Raw genomic sequence first — 23,600 nt, 5'->3', positions numbered from 1 at the left:
TTTATCCAGCATTATTATTTTTAAATTATGACCAAATCACTATCTATTTATTATTAAAGCCCATTTCATGATAATCCAAAAAGATATAAAATATAACCAAATAACTTGAAAAATAATTTTTTTATAAACATATAATAGTGCAGTCATTGAAGCGAAAAATACGGTCTTACCTCCGAATTTTTTTACTGTGAACCGATTTGCATGAAATTTTGGAATTAAGCTCATCTTACCCTTAACTTCAAAAGTGAAAATGATCTGAACTCCGCCTATTATTTTTAAGGGGTGTAAACAACCCCTTAATGGGAAAATTGAAATTGAGCCATTTTATCGCTAGAAAACATGTATAATAGTAAGTGGTGAAATTTTAAAGTGTTTTCTAACACAATTACCTCATATTAAAATCATTCTCAACCTCTTGAAAATCTTACAACCCTTGCAAACAACCCCTAAATTGAAAAAAATCACACAAAAATACTTTGGTATGACATAAAAAGATGTAAGTATAGAATAAGTAATATTTTATATTCTCTATAATAATTATCACATTTTTAACCCCCTTTCAACCCTTGAAAACTACCCCTTGATAAAAAAATTGTTAAAAATTTGTTTGATAAAATGAAAAGGATTTAAATATTATTCCACACTCTCGAAAATGATTATCATATTCTTAAGCTTTTCTACCCTTAAAACTACCCCTAAATTAAAACAGTAAATATATATGATTATATATTATTTAAAAATAATTTAATTTAGAGTAAAAAATTACCATTTATTGAATAAATTATTTACAAATTATATAAAATTCACTCAAATGTGTTATATATACATATAAGAACGTTGGTATGTATTCATGCCTACGTTTCCAAAATATATGAGCCATATTATGTATATATATACACATTAAAATAGTGTTGGGTCTCTATTATACTGCGTACTTTCACATTGCTCCAAATATTCACACTACGAAATTTTCAGTTACTAAGTAGAAAAAAAATATGATAAGTTTTTGGACCATAACTCCTTCAATTTTCATGCTATCACAATTTATAAAAAACCATTGTAAAGGTAATTAACACATTCACTGCGGCTGACGAGCATGCTCGTCATGCGAACCTGGCGCGCCTGGCGGTGGACGAGCGAACTCGTCATACAGCAGCTGCTTTCATATTGCCCCAGTGTGAGCTGAGCAGTTGCCTGGGAAGGCTGTAACACTCATAGCGAGGTGTGCCAGTTTCGGTGAGTCAGTTGGTGTGATTCGTCCCCGGTTCGCCATTTTCGTTTGTTGTGTATGCTTTGCGATATTGTGTGAGTGGATTATAGTGTCTGTTGACTGTGTAAGTGTATGTACTCATAATGGAGGAAGACGATAATGTTATTGACGATAATTTTTCATCTGATGAAGACAATGAGTCGAGTTCGAACAGTTCTAGCGACGGTGAAGGCGGCATCCCCCACCCCCAGTGGGCTGACACGGCCAGCGACATGGCTGGTTTACGTGACCTGCCGTTTACTGGTCAACCTGGCTTGCTCGTTCCCATTCCAGGTGACAATAAACCAATTGACTGGTTCAATCTCCTTCTTGACACCGTGTTTTTAGAGAATATTATTAGACAAACCAACTTGTATGCCCTGGAACTATTTTGTGGCCCCACCACTACTCCCGCGTCTCGCATAACCAAATGGAAGGACTTAGTGTTGGCCGAACTAAGAACATTCTTAGGCCTTCTACTGTTGACTGGCAACGTCAGATTGAATCGATTGAACGATTATTGGAAAACTCATCGGTTGTTGAACTTTCCTATGTTCAAGGAGTACATGTCTCGAGATCGATTTCTTGGCATTTTGAGATGTCTGCATTATTCAAGAGTTGATACCCCTGATCACCCTGAACCTGCTAACAACCGGTCTTTTAAAATTCAAAATATTGTTGAATATTTCAACAATAAGATGCGACAGATCTATTATCCCGACCGTGAACTGACAATCGACGAAGAGATGGTACTGTGGCGTGGCAGACTGGTCTTCCGCCAGTACTTAAAGGGCAAGCGCCACAAATATGGGATCAAAATTTATTCCCTGAATGAACCCGAGGGACTCATGCTGCGCTTCCATGTTTACACGGGGAGTCATGACTCTTGTAGTGGCAAAGGTCATACCGTCAAAGTCGTCATGAAGCTGATGAGGGACTTCCTGGGGAAAGGCCATTCCCTGTTCATGGATAATTTTTATAATAGTTTTGTCTTATCATCCAAACTTTTACGTCATTCAACCTACACTACCGGCACCCTACGCATCGACAGACTCCATACACCTCCAGCGGTGAAGGCAAAGGCATTGGGCAAAGGTGAAACGATAGCAAACTATGCCCAAAGTGTCATGATTGGAAAATGGAGGGATAAGCGGACGGTGACCTACATCTCCACACAATATGACAACGAGATGGTCCAAACCACCAACCGGAGAAACCAAAAACGAACGCTGCCAAAACCAATCATGTACTACAACTCTTACATGAAGGGGACTGACCGCTTGGACCAAATGGTATCGTATTACCCCTGTGAGCGCAAGACCCTGCGATGGCACAAGAAAATTTTTGTGCACTTTCTCCAGGTTGTTGTTGTGAATTCTTTTTATCTGTACAACATGTACAACTCAGATAGGCTGTCCCTGTATGACTTCCGAGTTCGTGTACTTGAAGACCTGCTCCCTCCAAAGGAAGCCCCACTGCTCATCACACCGACTCGCAACAGCATGCATCGTCTCTCCAAATCAATGAAGCGCAAAGGAAACGGCAAGTCAGTTACCCGGAGGTGCCGCGTTTGCTACCAAGAAGGCAAGCGTAAGGAAACAGTATACTATTGTGCAGTGTGCCCTGACGAACCAGCTCTGTGTGAACTCGGTTGCTTTGATAAGTATCACGAGGGCAAATAAGTAGTTTTTAGACTTTGGCGGTGGGTGGGGATGTATATAGTTTTTTTCTAATTTTTACTCTGAGAGGGGGGAGTGTTAACTGTTTTTGATGTTGTATATTTTTCAAACTAGTATGTAATATATACGTGTAATTGATGTACTATCTACGTGTCATTCATGTACTATATACGTGTAATTCGCGAGTGTTTGTGCCGAAACCTAGTGCGCAGCGAGCACATACAACACGGTGACCGGCACCCGGTGCGGATGACGAGCAAACTCGGCACGGACATGACGTCAACCGTTCCGGCCAACGAAGCTTCCGGGATACCTTGGACAACCCTTTCGGCTATCCTGACTCCATTTTGGGTAAGTAAAAAAAAAAAAAAAATCCCGCATTTTCTGCCACCAGTAATTTTGTCATCCGCAGTGAATGTGTTAAGAGAGCTACAACATCCTTCATTGAAATATGTAGTAAAAAAACCTTTTTCTCAAACGGTGAAGGGTTAAAGGGCTTAAGAGAGGCTGTGATTGCGCTGCCACGCGCTCTTTAAACAATCATATCTCCGTCAATTTTTGTTTGACAGAAAAAACGAAAAACCCAAATTGTTTGTAAGAAAAATACCTAAATTTTTCATTCTTACACTTTTATACGTATATGTCGTCATTTTGGAGATATTATGAAAAAAGATGGTTTTCTTTTTAATTTGAATTTTTTTTAATCGTGACTTTTTTTGAAAAATATGTATCCTAAAGCATCCAAACTGATAAAATCTATCAAACTCTTCATAATAAAGTTAGTTCTAGGCGGAATACGATTAGTTTTAATTTTGGTGGAAATGGCACTTATGAAACCCATTGATTTAAAAGAAAAAACATTAGATGCTCCTCTTATTTGCAATACAGCTCACTTATTTTACGTGCAAAAAGACTTTTAATAGTGCTCATTTTAAAGCTTATTTCAAGCACTACAAAACCCTTTTTTATTAGAATGCCTAAAATGCATCTGCTCGCCGCTAGATGGCATTGACCACATCGATTAAATTTCAGACACAATAAAAAACTGCTTTGATCTTTAATATCTAGCTTAATATTGCACTTAGAATACTTTATAAAAACCAAAATTGTTTATTTATTTACCTGCTACAATTTTGTTATTTATAATATTTTCAATAAAATGTATATTTTTGGAGATATTTGCAAAAAACCGATGAAAAACGTGAAAAAATGCGAATTTTAAATTGCCAATAACTTGAAAATTATTGGATTTTTTGAAAAACTGTATAAATGATTTTTTGCTTAAAATTAGGCCTTCTATCGATATCCGAGGTTATTTAGAAGAAAAAAACAATTCACCCCCGAGAAGGGGTGGCAACCACCCCCAGGGTGGTTGCGGAATTCAAATCATTTTCACTTTTGAAGTTAAGGGTAAGATGGACCTAATTCCAAAATTGTATGCAATTCGGTTCACAGTAAAAAAATTCGGACCAATAATGCTTCAATGACTGTACTATAACAGAACTCTTACGTTTTTAGCATTTTTAATAGGATAACTCCAGTTGAGCTGATAGTAAAAATATGTATAAGCCAATGGGTTAACGGATTGAAATTAAATGAAGAGTAAACTTAAGCACTGAATTTTTTTAATGGTACAATTAAAGGAGGGTTTTAATTTTTCCACAATAAGGATGTGATTTTCCAGGGCCAGCAAATGAAACTATGTGATAGTGCAAAATTCTTGGGTATTGATCTGGACATAAACTTTTCTTGGAAAAAATGTACAGAAAATATTATTAAGAAATTAAACTCGGTATGTTATCAAATGCTAATATTGCAAAACTCAATTAATTTGAAAATTATAATAACAGTTCACTACGCTATGCTTTCTTTTATTCAAAATTCAATATTGGTATTAATTTTGGAGATCAACTTCTGACTTTGATATCAAGATTTCAAGATCTAGAAAAAAATTCATAAGATGAATAACTTTTTTAATGCTTAGAACTTCTTGTAAGCCTCTGTTTAAAGAATTAAAAAATTTTTGTAAACCTCTGTTTAAAGAATTAAAAATCTTATCACTTCCAAATTTATACATTCTGAAAACCCTATGAACAGTACAATCAAGCTTTGAATGTTTATCAGGTGATAACTTTGATCATAATTACAATACAAGATTTAGAGCCAATTTTCAATACAAACTGCGCCTTGTCTAAAAAACTCCAAAAATACGCAGCAAAAAAATTATATAACAAGTTGCCTCTAAAATATAAACAATTAATCAATTCAAAAACATTTAAAGGCATAGTAACAGATTTTTTTATGGAAAAACACTATTATTAGTATTAATGAGTATTTTATGGATCCTGAATTTTAAAATTGTATTTTAGCATAGATTACAATCAAGTTTGTTATACTAGCTTGACCTATTATTATCATTATTACATTATAATATTCTAACAATGTTACCTGTTCCCATAGCAATGCTATGTATAAACATTTATGTAACAATAAAGACTGATTCTGATTTTATATCTGTAAATAATTCAAAAACTAATATCTTTAATTACTAGTTGAACATTGGTAAACATTTAGTGCTTATGTCGAACAAAGAACAGCAAAGTTTTGAACACATCACAAATCACAAGCAGTACAGCATTAGACATACCTGAGCTGGAGGATAGTGGGCAAACAAGGTACGCAACCGTGAGCAATGCTTGTCATCCGTAAATTGACCAAGGTGAAAATTTGCAATTGAAGTGTCCACAAAACAAACTCCATACAAAGACTTTCCACCATCGCATTCCTAAACAAAATTGTATATAAATGTCTGCCAGTGTTGGTTTTTATTATAACAAGACAGTTTCACTATCACTAAGGCTAAAAAGGTTCTGTTGATGAAACTGTTCAATAATGTGTAAAAATAATATATAAAAAAATACAAACGAAAAGTAGAAGGAAAAAAAGGTAAATGAATGGTATTAAAAATTCAAACAATAACAGCAAAGGTGCAATGAATATTATTATCATTAGAGTCCAACAGCAGAAAGGAGTTTAATGATTTATGTTGTACATTTGGTTGTAAGTTCAAGCCAAGAAATATCTATTAATGTAACAATTAATTATTCAAATAAATAATTACTAAGTCGATGATAAAATAATAACAAATTTAGCTGGTAAAGAGTAAATTACAAAATATGAGATTTAAACTTCTATTTCTATATTAATTACGGTCTTTAAAGATAATTGTTGATGAAATAATGCATTAATTTTACTATATAATTAATTTTTAAAATTAATTAATTAGCATTTTAGCATTAATTTTAACTGTAAATAAACATTTACAAAAATGTTCCTGGGTATATAATTAGAGTCAGCTAATAAGATAGAGACTGGCTATTTAGCTACAAATGGCAATCCAAGTCTCTATCCTGTAGGCTGATGTTGATATAACTATTATTTGTAAGTATTGTTGAAGGTGTGTAAAGTTCATAAAACCTTGAAAAACTTGATTTAAACTTGATACTACTAACTTTTTGATAATAACTCATTTCAACTTCCACCAACACTATCAACACTAGCTATGACTGTCTTCTTATTAATCCTCTAACTGGCAATATTGCTGTATAAAAGTGAGCAGTCATTTTGGAAATCAGTTAATTTTGTGTATATTCGATGTTCCAGTCCAAAACTGATAAATTGACAGTAGAACAATCAATCTATCGATTGAAGTATATTATTACCAATAAATCAAACTCTATTACTATTTCTATAGCAATAAAGAACGTCTCGTGCAATAACATTTTGACTGTGGCCAGCTGACCATCTTATTAGTTGTGTCCACTGTCGCGTTTTTAAGTCTGCAAAATTGATTTATTTATAGTTTATGTTTTGTTTTATTTATTAGTAATATGTCTGATTAATGAACTTACATTTAATTTTAGAGACAAATAGAGTGAACTAAGAGAGCTATTAGCTGAACATAAACCAGTATCCAGTGAAGACAAACACAATAGTTGTGTAAATCACTACAGTAAACTACAGTACCAATAATAAATGATTATTATTCCTTGGGATTTCCTGCAAACTATTATATGTAATACATGATATATAGGTTAGATTTACAGTGTTATAAAGCAAATGTACAAAAAGGCTAAAAATATAATATTAGTGGATTTTACACAAAAGTTTAAAAATTGCTAAAAAGAGTAAGAATTATCTACGTAAAATCACTAAAACTATACATATTTTTTGTAACTATAAAATTGTGCTTCTTTTGTTTATTTTGGAATTCACATAAACATTTCATTCATATTAAAAAAAATTGATCAAGCACATGCAAACATCGGATTAAAAAAAAAAATAATAACAATAATGAATTATTATCCCTTCAAGTATTCAGAAAATAATTGTGTATAATCATATATATATATATATTTATTTTTATTTATTTTTTTTTATTGTATGTATATTATATAAATATATTTATACATATATGTATAAATATATATATATTTATTTATTTATATATATATATATTAATGTGTGTGTATATATATATATATATATATATATATATATATACATTAATAAAATTTGCATAAATCGCAATAGCCGAATTTAATTTTTCAATAAACATTTAATCACAAAAACCTTGCTCCACCGGTCTCAAACCCGGATCTCTCACTTGCCGGGTGAATGTGCTACCCATACACCACAGAGCCCTTACTTTTTATGATTCAATTATATTGTATTTGGCCGTATCTGTCGCATCCAAGAGTTGAGAGAAACTCCAAAAATTTTGAAAAACATATCTTGTGTTATACAATGCAAATGGAGCAAGTGGCGAGGATGTCTTCAGTCTGAGTGGCGACCTTGCAGCAACATTCACAACAATTCGTACACTTACACCTACATACAATATTATCTAAGTAAAGAATGCACCCATACCAACACATAAACCGACACACACTCACACACACAAAACGCTGCTCAAATCACGAAAACCTACAGACAGACAAAGTCATTTTTTTTTCTTTTTTAGTTTTTTTCTTGACACATTTAAACTTTTACGGCCAAAATTAGGGACATATGATCAGCACCTAAAAAGAATATTTTCCTATCATTATTTGTAGTCTATTAATTATATAATGAGTAAGCTACTATATTATTTATTTAATTATTATGCTCGACTTATAATATTTTGTCAATGTAGAAGATGTACCTCTGCACAGGCTTGCCTTTAGAGGTATATTATATTTCCCAAAATATAAAAAAAAGATGAATTATTTAGAGCTGGGGGAGAGTATTTTAAGTATGTTAGTTAACCAAAACGTGTTTTTTTTATTTTAATTTTAGTACATTCTAGGAAAACAGTTAAGTTAAACTTTTAGATTATATTGATGTCTATGTAAATATTAATATTTTAATTTTGTGAGCTTCAATTATCTTAGTGTAAATCTTATAGCATATTTTTTCTGGTCGACACCCTGGCAGGTCAAGGACTTTATTGTATACATATCTGTTATTGTTCATTATGTATTAACTATGTTTTATTTTTGGGAAATAAATATTTTCTTTTCTTTCTTTCTTTTCTTTCTTTCTTTCTTTTCAAATTGTTTTTTGGTTCTCAATGCCCAGACAATGACTATGACTGTAACTGGCAGAGTATTACCTCACTTAGTAGACAGAAATCACTAACCCATCACAGTTACGCCAAATGCCTACATCCAGGTATGTAAGTTGAATAGAATTGGAAGCAAGTCACAATATTAGACAACTTGCAACTTGTTAGCCAAAGTATTATCTACATCAGCGGTTTTCCCAATCTTTTTTGGTGAGGTACCCTAAGTTTTTGTACTATGTATTATGGCGTACCCCTTGGCCCATAACACATATATTTTAAAATTGTACATGCATTATTAGTTTGCCTTTTCTATTTTCATTTTATATTGCAATTATAATCACTCGTATGTTATAAAATCTGAATTTCAAAGATAAAATGCAATAAGAATTAACAGATCCGTAATGCATTAAAATACAAATGTTACATATTTAGTTATTAGTTATCTGTGTTAAAACTTGTTAGGTTGGAATAATAAAATGCAAGGAATTGTATTAATACATATTTATCTAATTATAATCAAATTACAAAATACAAAAATTCAGAATTGTGGATGTCGCGCAATGAAAAATGTTCATATAGTTATCATCAGTTATTCAATGTGAGGGATGACCTTGAGTGGAATGGCTTAAAACTGCTGATGTCTGGCATAATTGGGCTTAAGTTGAGTCTGAGATCACATTCCACTGTTTGCATTCGGTTCCTGTTATTTTATTTTTTATGTACAGCAGATGTGTGAGAATCCCACTTCACATAGATAGGAAGTTCGGAATGGTAGTAGAAACTAAACTGCTTTGTTAGCAATTTTACCATACTCTGAACGTCGTTTGATCCAAAAATCAATAAGAGTGGTTTCGTTTAAATACTTCTTTCAGATCCGAATCGCAGTTTAACTCCAAAAAGTTCCTCTTGGGAGTTTAAAAAAAAACTGTTTGGAAACAATCTTCTCAATTTCAGCAAAGGGGTTTTCAATTCACGAGTATGAACTCGGATCTTCTTGAAAAGTATTTTGTGAAGCTAAGCTTGGACGGGAGCTACAATGATCTGATATGTCATTCAAAATTGTTTGACTCAGGAGAAGTTCGTTCTCTTTAATAAAGATTCAAGAGATGGGAACAATGACACTTGGCTTTTCTTTGATTCCCCTTCTGCAAATCTTAGTTTTAGTTTCACGCTATTGATTTTGTCCATAACTTGGAAATGGGGTATTATAGCTTCCTTGTAGTTTCCTGTTAACATAATTTAACATATGAATATGTCTGCCAAATAAGCCAATCGGTTCAACCATAATTCATCTGAAAAACGGTCACGATACTGAAAGTCTGCGTCGGATAGAAAAAATCAATATTTCGAACACTCGAGATATCACTCTTCCTCTCGACAACCACCTTACTTCCGTGAACAGAAGTAATGTTTGTGAATACTATCCATTTCATCACATAAATTTTGGAAAATGCGTGGGTTGTGCTCTGGCTTTAATGAAAATTTTATGTCTTTATACTGCTTCATTCAGTACATTTTTCAGCTTGCTGGGACATCTCTTTGTAACAAGGCTTCCGGGTGAAGACTACAATGAATAAACTTAGCCTTTGAGCTTACTTGCTGCACTTGAGTAACAAATCCCATATGAACTCCAGCCATTGCATTTGCCCCATCTGTGCAAATGCCTACACATTTTTTCCAGTTAAACTCGTTTTCTCGAATAGATGTGTCTAATTTTCCAAATATTTCATCTGCATTGGTGTGTGAAGGCAACTTTTGGCAAAATAACATGTGTTCCTTTAACATGTTCTCTGACAGTATTTTCATCTTCGTACCTAACATAACATTCTAGCTGAGCCATGTTAGTTACGTCAGTTGTTTCATCAATTTTAGTAGCAAAATATTTGCTTTTTCATTTTCATTAGTAATGTTTACTTTACATTAGCAGCCATGTCACTTATTCTTCTTGAAAACTGTATTGTTAGAAAGCGAAAATGAATCAATCTGTTTAGCCTCATTTTGGCCATAGCATGGTTGACACAATGTCTTTAGTTGACTGGCAGTATTAATGTTTCCCCAATGGTATGTGTTTTGCCCTCTTGAGCAATTCTAAGACCGCTTTTTAAATTCAAACTGGTAAAAGAGTTAATATTTGTCTTGCTGTCTTTTATCATTAGAGAGCTTATTATTAAAGATATGATTTCATTGCATGGTTAGAAAAGTGTTTCCAAACAAATTACACATTGTGGCCTAACTTCATTGTCATGGACCTCATTATAAGTAAATCCGTAAGACAAGTAGCTGGTATCATATTTACGCCTTTTTTGTACGCTCGTTTGTTTACCTAATGGCTTCGCAGAACACACAGAAGAACTTAGATCTTTGATGAAGACGTACTAGGTATAGGAGTAAAAATTAACCTTCTTCAAGTGATGATGAAACTCTGCTTTTTCTTAGCGTTTGAAAACTTGCTTAACCACTTATCCATATTGCTATAACAAACACTGTCTATGAAATAATGAATAAAATAACACAAATAATGTGGCAGTATGACACACGCTTAAAACCACACACTTTGCAGACGATAAAAAACTGACAAAGAAACTAGAATGTGGAGAGCGTCAGTGATGTAGCCACATTCGCGCAAAAACAAAAACTTCCCTCGCTTTTCCCGTAACCCGAAATTTCCCTCGCATCAGCCAGAACATAATAGCAAACTGGCGGGGTCCTGCTCACGTACCCCCTGGCAACGTCTCGCGTACCACCTGGGGTACGCGTACCACAGTTTGGGAACCCCTGATCTACATATACCATGGCTAGAGCAGTATTGACAAGTAACATGTTTGCTCTTAAAATCTGAGATTCTGCAGTTACCAATAAAAAGAGTAAAATCATATTTTTTTAAATGCATGATTATCCAATTGAGCAGCAATTGATGCTTTAAGGCTGGTATATTCAGTATTAATTGACAAACTCAAACCAATATTTATCAGACGAGATTCCATATCTTATTTTGATTACTCATTTCCCCATGGCGGATTTTTTCCTGTTATCAGTGTACATGGATTTTTATAATGAGAATATATGTTTTCTACAAAATAAAAGCAGGTTTCTTTAAATATGCCATTAAATGACTAATAGCAATAAGTTATTAAATTGTTACAAGTATAAGACAACAGCTATTTCCTAAGATCAGATCATATGGTTGTCCTTAAATAAAGTTGAGTTTCTTATGAATGTCTATAGGCTTAGAATGCTATGCATCCTGCTATATGCCTCTGACTCAGGGATATTCCCATGATCTGCATTTAAATTCACATTTAAAGTATTGCGCAGTAAATGTTTTACTAACCTTCTCAGTGAGAGCCAAAAGATAGGAAGCATCCGCACCAACAGATTCTCCATCCTGGACCGTGAACACTCTGGTCCCCTTGGAAGTCAACTGACAGATTTCTCTTTTCACAACTCTGTCAAACTTTGTGGGTTTAATAACTGTAACATATTTTTCATTGTCACAAGTTTAAGGTTACAATGTTAAATAGTGATTACCTTAAAGAGAATTTGTTTTTTTAAGTCACTAAAAGGTGAAAAATTCACATTCTTTACAGTTTTGTTAAAGCCCTTTTGGAATCACAATAATGGGGTCTCAAGTTTCCTACGAGTTATTGATAATTTAATCAGAAACAAAGGGCTGTCTGACACATTTGCATAACTAGATGATGTCATTGTGGTCACAACCAGAAGGAGGAATCTGCAGAAGTTTCTAACTGCTGCTAAGACGTTTAATCTAACTACAGTAGAGCGTCGATTATCCGAAAGTCGGTCATCCAAAACGTCGACTGTTCCTATTTTAACTTATTTTAAATAAATTTTGAACTGTGATATCCACTGAGCTACTGAGCCAAAATTTTATTTACTATATAAGCAATACCTACGTGTTGCCTTCACATAACATTTTATACTTTCGTGTAATTATAAGGTGCTGTTGCGTTTACTATTCCTAAGTGTTACACTGTCCTCAAAAATAACTGGAAATTTTTTAAAGTAATGTTCACTTATCCAAAAAATTGATTATCTGAAAACTCCTCCTGCACCAATTGTTTCGGATAAGCAAAGCTCTACTGTATTAATGAATAAAAAGTCTTATTGTCCTAGAATCAGATCAACTTACTTCACTACACAGTTACTCATAAAACTATCAGGCCTGATCAACAATATCTCAGACCACATCTTACAGTTCCTTTACCTAATCTCTCCATATCATTGTGCCATACTATAGGAATGTCAGGAATAATAATTGGTAAAAATGGTTTAAGGCTTAGCACTGTTCTTATAGAGTAAAATTAAGTTTTCCAGTACAACCAACTCTCAACATTAATAGCTTCAATAACTGCATCAAAAGCACAGAACAGTCTGTTATTCATCTATTCAAATAAAAAAACTAGCAAAAGTTAACAAATTTACTGAAGAAACATCAACCATTAAATTATTTCAACTCACTCTTCTTGACTCTCTCTCCCATCATGTCTGGGGTCTCCACCTGCTCGACTCTGGCCACTTTGTGTCCTCTCTCGACAAGCGCTGCTGCATACTTCCCATATGCTACCTCTGGGAATCCGGTGTGGGCAAAATCCCCCTATAGTAACATTTATAAATGTTAGAGACATGAACCAACTCTTCAACTCTGTCTACCATCAATTCTGCGGTTTCCAAGTGCCCGACTCTGGCCACTTTGTGTATCAGGGCCCATTTCGCTCTTTAAAAACCACAGGATCATGTAATATGGCCCTGTGTAATTGAGCTTGGAATATTTTTGTAGTATATTAAACATACATACATATAGGCTTAAACCGTGGAAAAAACCTCACAAAAGATCCAAATTAACCTGACTGATTCTCTGCTTGCTCTGGATGACATATCAGCAACAGAAAAGGTTTATGTAACGTTGATAGAAAAAAAGAAAATAGCTTTTTACTCTCTATGAGATTGTTATCAAGCGGGATTGGTTTGTCTATTTTTTTGTGGTTTTAAGTTTATGACCAGAAGTCTCAAACATGTTTCTGATGATACTGTAGATAATTATTGCTTTGTATACTGGGACTACAATAAAATATTCTTGATGTAAAACATAACAATACATTTCTGTCATTATTTTGTAAATGACGTTAGGTCATTTGTCATTCACTGAGTTTTGTATTGTAAATGTTAAAGTGATGTAAACCGATTATAAAGTTAGACAATGAATAGGAAACTTGTGACAGTCTTTTTAATATGACGTGTGAAGACAAACTGTCATACACACACAAATACAAATGAATTAAACACAAATATGAACGTGTTGTACTAATTCATTTTCATTGATTTTTTTTACATTTGCACAAATTATCGCACAAAAGATAAGAACTTTTAATTTGATATTGTCTTAGATAAAACCTAATTATTGTTAAATGTAACAATTTTTATGTCATTGAAGTGTTGCTTTGCTTAAACGTAAGTCCAGCGTTTTAACCGTTTTTATAATATTTGTTATAGTTTGTGTATTGTTATGTATGTTATTGTTATTTAGTTGTTAAGTAGTTATTTGGCATATACCATTTGACACAAGTTATTCTGAAAAACAGATATGTACTGAGAAACGCTTAACAAATAAAGGCATTTTTATTTATTTATTTATAGCCCTATAATAGTTTACAGCATTCCTAGCAATTTTCCAATGGATTTTGGCAAAAAATGCGACAATATGTCCAGATAAAGTAAAAGAAAAAATAGTCAGTAGCCTACATAAAGGGGAAAACAAGGAAAATTACTAGGCCTAAGTTCACTGAATTTCTTTTATGTAACTAATTTTTTTTTAAAAGCTCTTTGTTTCTTTAAATTTTATGTAACAATGTAGAAGAAAATTATTCTAAACAATGTTTCAAATTTCATTGCTTTATCATAAACCAAAAGCAATGGTTTAACTAAAGTTATTATGGTTTAACTAAACGCTTACATTTCAATTAAATTAATTGCTGCTACTAGGCCTGCAGAGGCTCGTGTAACTACTACTTCAATGTGTAAAGATGATGCTCTGCTTCAAGTTGAAGCAAGGTCAAAAATGCAACGATGTGTTTCAATGTGAATTACTCAAACGTCCAGTGTAAACCCTTATCAATAACTCTTTTGCAAAAACTTTCAGAAAAAACTTACATAAGCAGGTGCTAGAAATTCAGCGTTTAGACATAAAATGTTAATTTTTTTCATTTCCTGAAAAAGTTATGGTTCATAAATCATGTTATATGGTTTTTCATATTCTATTACAAAAAAATGTTTCTACCAAAGAAATATATAATTCATTTTGACATAAATATAGTGGATAACCTTCAAAACTATACAGTATCATCGAAAAATAATGCCTAGATTTAATAAAATTATAACATCAAAACCTTTCATGTTAAATGAGTAATTCTTTCACTGGACGATAACTGGTGAACGCAAGTTTTGTTTTTAGTTCGTCTGATTGTGTTTTCCCTGTCTTTGTGATGCGCAGACAAGCTGCGCAATCGTCAAGGTCAGCCGGCCACAGACGCGCCGCCGCTCAGTACGATGTTGACCGTGCAACAAAAAGCACAGTGCGTGATTTGGTACTCGGAGTCAAAGTCAATTGTCAGTGTACAGCGGCTCTTTCGGAGAACATATCCGGGTCAAACAGCACCTGATAACAAAGCTATCGTTCGATGGTTTAACCAGTTTAGGGAAACAGGGACCATCGGCAAAAAATCTAGACCAGGCGACCAAGAACATCAGAAGAGAATGTTGAGCGTATCCGGCAATCTTGAGTTAGGAGCCCAAAAAAATCCATTGCTCGACGAAGTCTTCAACTAAACAGTCCAAAAACAACAATACAAAATGTACTGCACAAACGGCTAAGACTTCATGCGTATAAAATTCAGATAAAACAGCAAATAAAACCTACCGACCGCCCTAAACGAACTGAATTTGCAAGTTTTATGTTAAATGAAATTGATGATAATCCAAATTTTCTACAGAGAGTGTTGTTTAGTGATGAAGCTACGTTTCACATAAATGGATGTGTAAATCGTCACAATTGCCGTGTATGGGGATCGCAACAGCCAAACGAAATCCACGAGTATGTGCATGATTCTCCCAAACTCAATGTGTGGTGCGCGTTATTTCATGACAAAGTTATTGGACCTTTCTTTTTTGTAGAAAAAACCATTACAGGCCTAGTTTACCTGGACATGCTTGAACTGTTTGTGTTCCCCAATTAGACGATATCGAACAACAGACTGGACAGCGAATCATTTTTATGCAAGATGGGGCTCCACCTCACTACCATCACGAGGTACGCGCTGCACTAAACGCACACTTCCCAAACGGTTGGATTGGTAGAGCAGCCCCCATTTCATGGCCTCCTAGAAGTCCTGATCTTACCCCTTTGGATTTCTTTTTCTGGGGGTACATAAAAAATATAGTTTACGCAGAAAAGATTCGGGATTTGGACCATCTTCGGGAGCGAATTTCTTCCGCTATCTTAACTGTTACGCCAGATATGATTGGACGCACGTGGCAGGAAGTTGACTACAGACTTGATATCTGCAGGGCAACGAACGGTGCTCACATTGAAACATACTAAGATATGAAAAAAAAAATGTATTTCTTTCCGCACATTTTAAGACTACAACCTTTAAATTACCTTTAATAGTTTTTTTATGACAGTTATTTAAAATCTAGGCATTATTTTTCGATGACCCTGTATTGTAATAGGACTGTATATGTAAAGTACATGTATTTATAATATTTTTAGATTTAATGGTATGACACTTCTTAAGTGCCGGGCAGATGGTAAGAATTTGCTTTCAACTACATTTACATTTCTATTGGTTAATAAAGTTAAGATCACAAAAACCCACCTTCATGTAGAGTAAGCTTAATTCTGTAGCTCCAATGACAGCATCCATATGGTACAACTCATAGAATTTGCCCACTTTAAAAAACAAAATACAATCATAGTGTTTGGCCTTCATCTCCCACCATTGTCTCATGGCCTGAAACAAAATATATAAATGAGTAAACTCCTATAAGTAGTACAAGAGCTTTTAATGATGATAGATCATCACTGTGGCACTAAAGGTGGTAAAATAATATTTTATTATACTATAAATTTTATACTAATAGATAATTAATTTATTTGTCTGAGGGAAATAGTATTTATTTTGTCAATATCATTCCCATTTTTAATTCTATTTAGTCCTTTTGTAAAATGCAATATTTTTAAATAATCCTTACTTACCCCTAGAAGTGGCGATGCTAAACTTCCACAGTGGCAAGCTCTTTTTGGCCACTTTGAAGAGTATTTTTTTTTTAATTCACCAAAAATATATTTTTTACTCTAATCTAGTCATGTTGCATACTGAATTCTTTGGAAATAGTTGAATTTTCATATTATGACAAAATAAAATGATTTCTTGAAACCTGAATTGGACTTATCATGTGAAAAACCAAAAAATTTTGATTGACCAAACTAAAATTGTAACTTTGACACTTTGTAAAAAATAACAAACACATAGTTACAGAAAATCCATTATATACAAAAGGTAGAAACAATAATTACCTACAAATAACAAAGGAAAAAAGTTTGAAAATTATAAAAAAATAAATTTAAAAATTTAAAAAAATAAAACATTTTTGCAAAATAGCAAAAAAAAGTTATTTTGTTGAAACTGGTAAAAAAAACAACCTAAATGCTGTAGAATTTTTGCATACTATATTTTACTTTGAAGAGAAAGAGTTTTTTTACAGATCTACCAGATCAGTTTATTACAGTAAATTATTATTTTTAGTTTTTTGGTTGTAATCAAGCTTGAAAATAAAATTTGGTACCAGGAAACAGTGAATAAACAAACTAACACAAGATCGTAAAAACAATGCCAAATTTATTACAAACCAAAAAGATAGACAATGTTATAATAATAAAGAAAATATATAGCTATATGTACGAGCCAAGAGAAACGAAACAGTTATGTAGGCCTACTCAGCTAGTTTTGCCACAGACCGTGGGAGAAAACAGGATTATTTCAGTTAGTACCATTGATTATTTCATCGTGATGTTGATGATACTATATGAAATGTATTTGAAATTTAGTGGTGAACGCAATTGTGCAAACTAGGCGTAAAAATAATTATCGGTTGCCTAGCAATAAGCGGCAATGTGAAGCGACTTCTAAGACATCGCTTGCCACGTCACGGCGGCGTAAATAGAACGTCTCAGACGTCGCTTGCCACTTAGAGGGTTAAGAGAGTTGATGAGTATGTGTTACTCCTGACAGGAACTCAGAACTAAAACTTTAATGTCAATAGATACATATTTTTTTCAAAAAGACTATTTAACACAAGAACAAAATTTACAAGAAATTAAAACAAGTACTTTTGTACTGATACAGTTGACTGCTGTTCTAACTGTTTACATTTAATAAAAGTACAACAAAATTATAATGACTAGGCTAGGCCTACAAGACACATCAAATTACACCAGTGACACACCAATTTGTACTGATTATACATTATAAAAAGATGTAGACCTACTAAAAATCTGTATTCACTAGTGATACTTTAATATCGTTACAAAAATTATTGTAAACCCAAGCCATTCCTAACAGGAGCAAACATTGTGTTCTTTAATGTTGAAATAGCAACAGAGTGTCCTACACAAAACATAGCAATGTTTGCAATGGCTAATTCAATGTGAATGTTGACTTAAGATCCAGTTCACCTTCCTCTTAGAGTTTCCTCTGGAATCTGGTGCAGACACAGCACTAAAAAGGCGAACTGAAGCTAACATCAACATTCACAATATCATAACGTTTAAATGAATTGTCAGTCCTTTCTAAGACACTAATGTACTTTGAATTTTTTTTACCGGTCTCTTGAGGATAAAACTGTCTATGTTTCACTGTCATAGAATACTCTACTATACTTACAGGAGTCAAATTTTGTTTGAAATCATCAGGAACATGCACTGTTCTAGGGTCATACTCAGGGTGGCTTGGCGGTCTCATCTTTATGTCCTTTATTCTGTTTGGCTGGAGGAAATCATACTTAAGATGAGGCCAGTTACTATCTCCTCCGTCCAAGACAGCATTCTGCAAACACAAGTAAACAGTAATTGAAAAACGTTTTTAGTTAGATAAGATATAATGTCACACCAAGCTCTCTACACTTGTTCTTTCACCTTTCAATTTAATTTTAATTAAATTCAATTAAATTAAGTTTAATTTAAACAGATTCAGACTTGACTGTCTTAAATTCTTACAATACAGACAAAATTAAATATGATTACCACATTAGAAACCAAACTATTGATAATTAATCATTTCCATCCAATAATCTGGGACGTTTTTGTTCTTGCATGCATTTAATTTTAAGGTAAAATGTATATTCCATGTTTATTCTAGAAAAAATAACTGAAAAAGATATTAAAGACAAATAAAACAAACTTTTTTATTCTAAAATTAATTTTTTTATATTTAAGAAATAACTGTTTGTAACCCACTGGCCCAGACTCACTGCCATTACTTCTGCAGACATTGTACTGACCAGACCTGGACTCACAACCTCATGGATTATTTCAAACATGCGATGGCAGTAATCCAATTTATAACAGCAGATTGTGTGCCAGTACACTTGCCACAGATCTTTTGAATTCTACTATCTACAAACAAAGAGTACTGTATTTTAAATAGTTGTAACTGATTGCCAGTGTATTTTTCTGTTGTTAGTTTTGTTGTGTTACTACAGCCTGCTCTGACAAGAATGGCTAGTTTCTAGCAGGACAAAATGTTATTTTAGGACTAAGTGCAATGAGAGTTTCCCTCACCTTTGCTCAAAGTGAAGAGAACAGAACAAACATAGAGTGCTATGTAGTTCATAAATATCCCGATAGATCACGTGAGCATTCATTTTCTTAGATTTCTAAAACTACGACTTTATTAGCTGTTTCTTGTTTATTTGTAATTCAAAATACTGATTTTGGTATACAACTTTTGATGATGTCTCCAAACATGGAATCAGGTAAACCTCATTTTATAGTGATAAATATACAACTTACAGTAATAGCATACCTAGCTGCTAACAAACAGAACTAAAACATACTATTTGAGAAATTGCTTACAAATTCTCTTACTTCTTTTTATCTTTGTTCTTTTCTTTATTTTTAATTTTAATTTTTATCAGAGTGATCTAGTATCCTACAGACAAAGAAATGGATCGGAAAGGGTATCTTATAACATCAAGTGGGAGCCTACATCAATATCAAAAATGATCAAGTAAGCTTTTTTAATATGTGAAATTTGTCTTAAATTATCTAATCTGCATACATTATATAACACTACATACTTTTAATTTAACTACAACAAAAATATTTTATATAAATTTATCAAGCCACCACTAGATAGTACATAAAAAGTGTGGCCTTATCAGAGTTCAAAACATCTTACTCGTTCACTCAGTAATGTTTAGTTCAATATTATGGAAGTGTATTTTAACTTCAATTATCATGCATACATTTGCTCAAGATAAAATAAAAATTTTACAAAAATATTATTCCTTTATTCAACTATATTTTTTTATTACTTGTGATACTGAAACACTAATAATGGTTAAAACAGTTCTCAAGAATATTTTACCTCTTTGTTTCCTGGAGTAGACGGTGTGGATGGTTTGAACAGCTGAAGTTTAGCTTTGGCTGGTGTAACTGATGGAGCAGATTTTTTCTTGGTTCCTCCTTTTTTATTGTCTTTTGGATTGTGTTTCCGGACTTTCTGGTAAAATAAAACACATTGAGTTTTGTTGAATCAAAATGTATCAAGAGGATTGAGAATGAATTATTATCCTTTTCTTTAACTTGAAGGAAAGTGGAAAGAGCCTTGAAGTCATAGAGTAAATTGTCTACAAGACAGCTCATTTAATGTAACATTGCTGTTTATGTAAAATTTAATTTAGTAGGTTTTAAAATTTCATTACTTTTATACATTTAAGACCTTAAGTTGGACTACAAAACTGTGTTATGCTGACTATCCATGACGTATCAATGTACGTCTAAGAAATGCCATTACTTTTGTATCAACGGTTCTTGAGAGATTATATAGGCATATAACTAGTGAGAATCAAATCTTGAGGTTTGACAAAAAAATTCTTAATGAGCACTTACTTCACAACATGAATATATGTGCAAAAAGTCATTAAATCTTCATTCTTTATGAGATCTTCCACATTAGAATCAATTCGCAGTGTCACGTTTATTCATGAATTTCCACAGTTATTTGTGTACCATAATTTCGAAAATCACTAGTATAGCAAATGCTATTTTAATAATAAGCTATTACAAAAATATTTTCATACAACAATCATAAGTAAATAGGTTAATCAGTCAAATAACTGATGAAATGCTAAGGTCTGCTTACTTTAACTGGACTTCCATCTTCTGACGCAGTGTCTGGTTCTGACTCTGAATGTTCAGATAAAGATTCATCTTCTGAGCTCTCGTCATGCTCATCTACAAATCAATAATTCAATATTAAATTTTTAATACTCTCAACTTAAAAAACTATTTATACCTTTATATAGAAAGTATGAAATTAAACTCTGGGCATTCTAAAACAACATTCCACACAAAACTATTATATCTTGTTTAAGGCCATTTCAAAAATACATTTATTGGAACTCAAATCTAGACACATACCTTACTTTAATTGATATTCAAAATTAAATTTATTAATTTACAACCACACTTTGTCCATGGTTTTACTATCAACAGGCTCCCCCCGCTTTCTTATAGATGGTACTCACAATATACCATAACCTTTTTTAAGATCACATGTGATCGTAATGAATAAAGGATGGTAGGATTTCGGACATTTGTCATCATTATAACGACAAATGCCACCAGTGCCCCACTTTAACCTTTGCTGGTGTCACTTGTATTTGTGCTCTTAGCTTCTGTGCAGTGACAACACCTGGGTTCATTTTCTCCTATCTGGACTCCAAGTAGTTTCTGGGTAGGATTCCTTTGTTTTCTTTTGTTTTTAGTTAGTTTTGCCACACGATATAGGTGTTAAGTAGATCATACATGTGAATGTATTAGTTGTCTTCACACATGGCGAAAAGGATTTCAATCCTTAAAACTTAGTGTTATACATTTTGAACATATAACGATGGTTAATGTCCGAAATCCTATATTATCTTACAAACCTTTCATTGCCAACAACAAACTTAATGAATAGATGTGCAATTCAAATAGGCTCTTTATTCCTGGAATTCCCCATATGTGTTACACTTTTAACAAAAGAACTATTATTATTTTCGTATAAATTATTACCTATTTTATCACAATTAATGTACCTGGTATAAATTCATCTTCTGTAGCATCCCCTTCACTATCTATTTCAAAAACTCGTCTTCTCTTTTCAGGAGGAGTCTTTGTTTCTTCTTCTTCACTATCGGACTTGTATACGACTTCTTCTTTTTTCTTTTTTGACACTGTGGAAAATAGAATTCAGTCCAAGAGTCTTTTATTTTTGTTCTTTTAGATTAGAAAATCTACAAATTAAATTACAGTTATATTTTCATTTTATTATTAATTACTTTATTCTCAACCACAGACATAAGGTTGATTTGTTCACAGTTAAACCTATTCACAATAAAATAAATTTAAAATTAATAAAATAATTGAATTTTAATAATAGTTAATGATTTGTATTGTGCAAAGGATTAGGAGTAACTTCATAAACCCAATATTAATTTGTTACCAATGGATACAACATGTTAATGTAATCAACCTTGATGTGCATTTATCTATACTACTTTAATTAATAGATTAAATATTCATAGAGGTCAGATTACTTACATAATCTGAGCTAGAATTTAACTACCTCAGGGATGTTTTTTGCTCTCTGCTAGATAGTGCAGTCATTGAAGCATTGTTGGTCCGAATTTTTTTACTGTGAACCGAATTGCATAAAATTATGGAATTAGGTTCATCTTACCCTTAACTTCAAAAGTGAAAATGATTTGAACTCCGCAACCACCCTGGGGGTGGTTGCCACCCCTTCTCGTGAGTGAATTTATTTTTTTCAAAATAACCTCGGATATCGATAGAAGGCCTAATTTTAAGCAAAAAATCATCTATAACGTTTTTTGAAAAATCCAATACTTTTCAAGTTATTGGCAATTTAAAATTCGCAATTTTTTCACGTTTTTCATCGGTTTTTTGCAAATATCTCCAAAAATATACGTTTTATCGAAAATTTTATAAAGAACACAATTGTAGCAGGTAAAACAATGAACAATTTGGTTTTTTATAAAGTATTCTAAGTGCAATATTAAGCTAGATATTAAAAATCAAAGCCGTTTTTTATTTTGTCTGAAATTTAATCGATGTGGTCAATGCCATCTAGCGGCGAGCAGATGCATTTTAGGCATTCTAATAAAAAAGAGTTTTATAGTACTTGAAATAAACTTTAAAATGAGCACTATTAAAAGTCTTTTGCACGTAAAATAAGTGAGCTGTATTGCAAATAAGAGGAGCATCTAATGTTTTTTCTTTTAAATCAATGGGTTTCATAAGTGCCATTTCCACCAAAATTAAAATTAATCGTATTCCGCCTAGAATCAACTTTCTTATGAAGAGTTTAATAGATTGTATCAGTTTGGCTGCTTCAGGACACATATTTTTCAAAAAAGTCACGATTAAAAAAAATTTCAAATTTTAAGAAAACCACCTTTTTTCATAATATCTCAAAAATGACGACATATACGAATAAAAGTTTAGGTATGAAAAATGTAGGTATATTTCTGACAAACAATTTGGATTTTTTGATTTTTCTGTAAAACAAAAATTGACGGAAATATGATTGTTTAAAGAGCGCGTGGCAGCGCAATCACAGCCTCTCTTAAGCCCTTTAACCCTTCACCGTTTGAGAAAAAGGTTTTTTACTATATATTGCAATGAAGAATGTTGTAGCTCTCTTAATTACCTTTACAATGGTTTTTTATAAATTGTGATAGCATGAAAATTGAAGGAGTTATGGTC

At 32.7% G+C, this 23,600-nt stretch overlaps 1 protein-coding gene across 1 annotated transcript in view; it reads right to left on the bottom strand.

Moving 5' to 3' along the window:
* LOC124360475 (DNA mismatch repair protein Msh6) overlaps positions 1–23,600 on the bottom strand; it is a 53,076-nt gene that overhangs the window by 25,483 nt on the left and 3,993 nt on the right. Inside the window, exons 2-9 of the mRNA XM_046814139.1 lie at positions 21,911–22,048; positions 20,974–21,065; positions 20,197–20,331; positions 18,493–18,654; positions 16,426–16,560; positions 13,013–13,148; positions 11,865–12,004; positions 5,576–5,713 (exon numbers count right to left, since the gene is read on the bottom strand). Of these exons, the coding sequence (XP_046670095.1) occupies positions 5,576–5,713; positions 11,865–12,004; positions 13,013–13,148; positions 16,426–16,560; positions 18,493–18,654; positions 20,197–20,331; positions 20,974–21,065; positions 21,911–22,048 (1,076 nt within the window). The remainder of the gene's footprint in view (positions 1–5,575; positions 5,714–11,864; positions 12,005–13,012; positions 13,149–16,425; positions 16,561–18,492; positions 18,655–20,196; positions 20,332–20,973; positions 21,066–21,910; positions 22,049–23,600) is intronic.

Source organism: Homalodisca vitripennis, chromosome 4 (assembly GCF_021130785.1).
Source record: "Homalodisca vitripennis isolate AUS2020 chromosome 4, UT_GWSS_2.1, whole genome shotgun sequence".
Classification (NCBI taxonomy): Eukaryota; Metazoa; Arthropoda; class Insecta; order Hemiptera; family Cicadellidae; genus Homalodisca; species Homalodisca vitripennis.
Note: the sequence above shows the minus strand (reverse complement) of the source record. Positions and strands in the feature narration are given on the sequence as shown.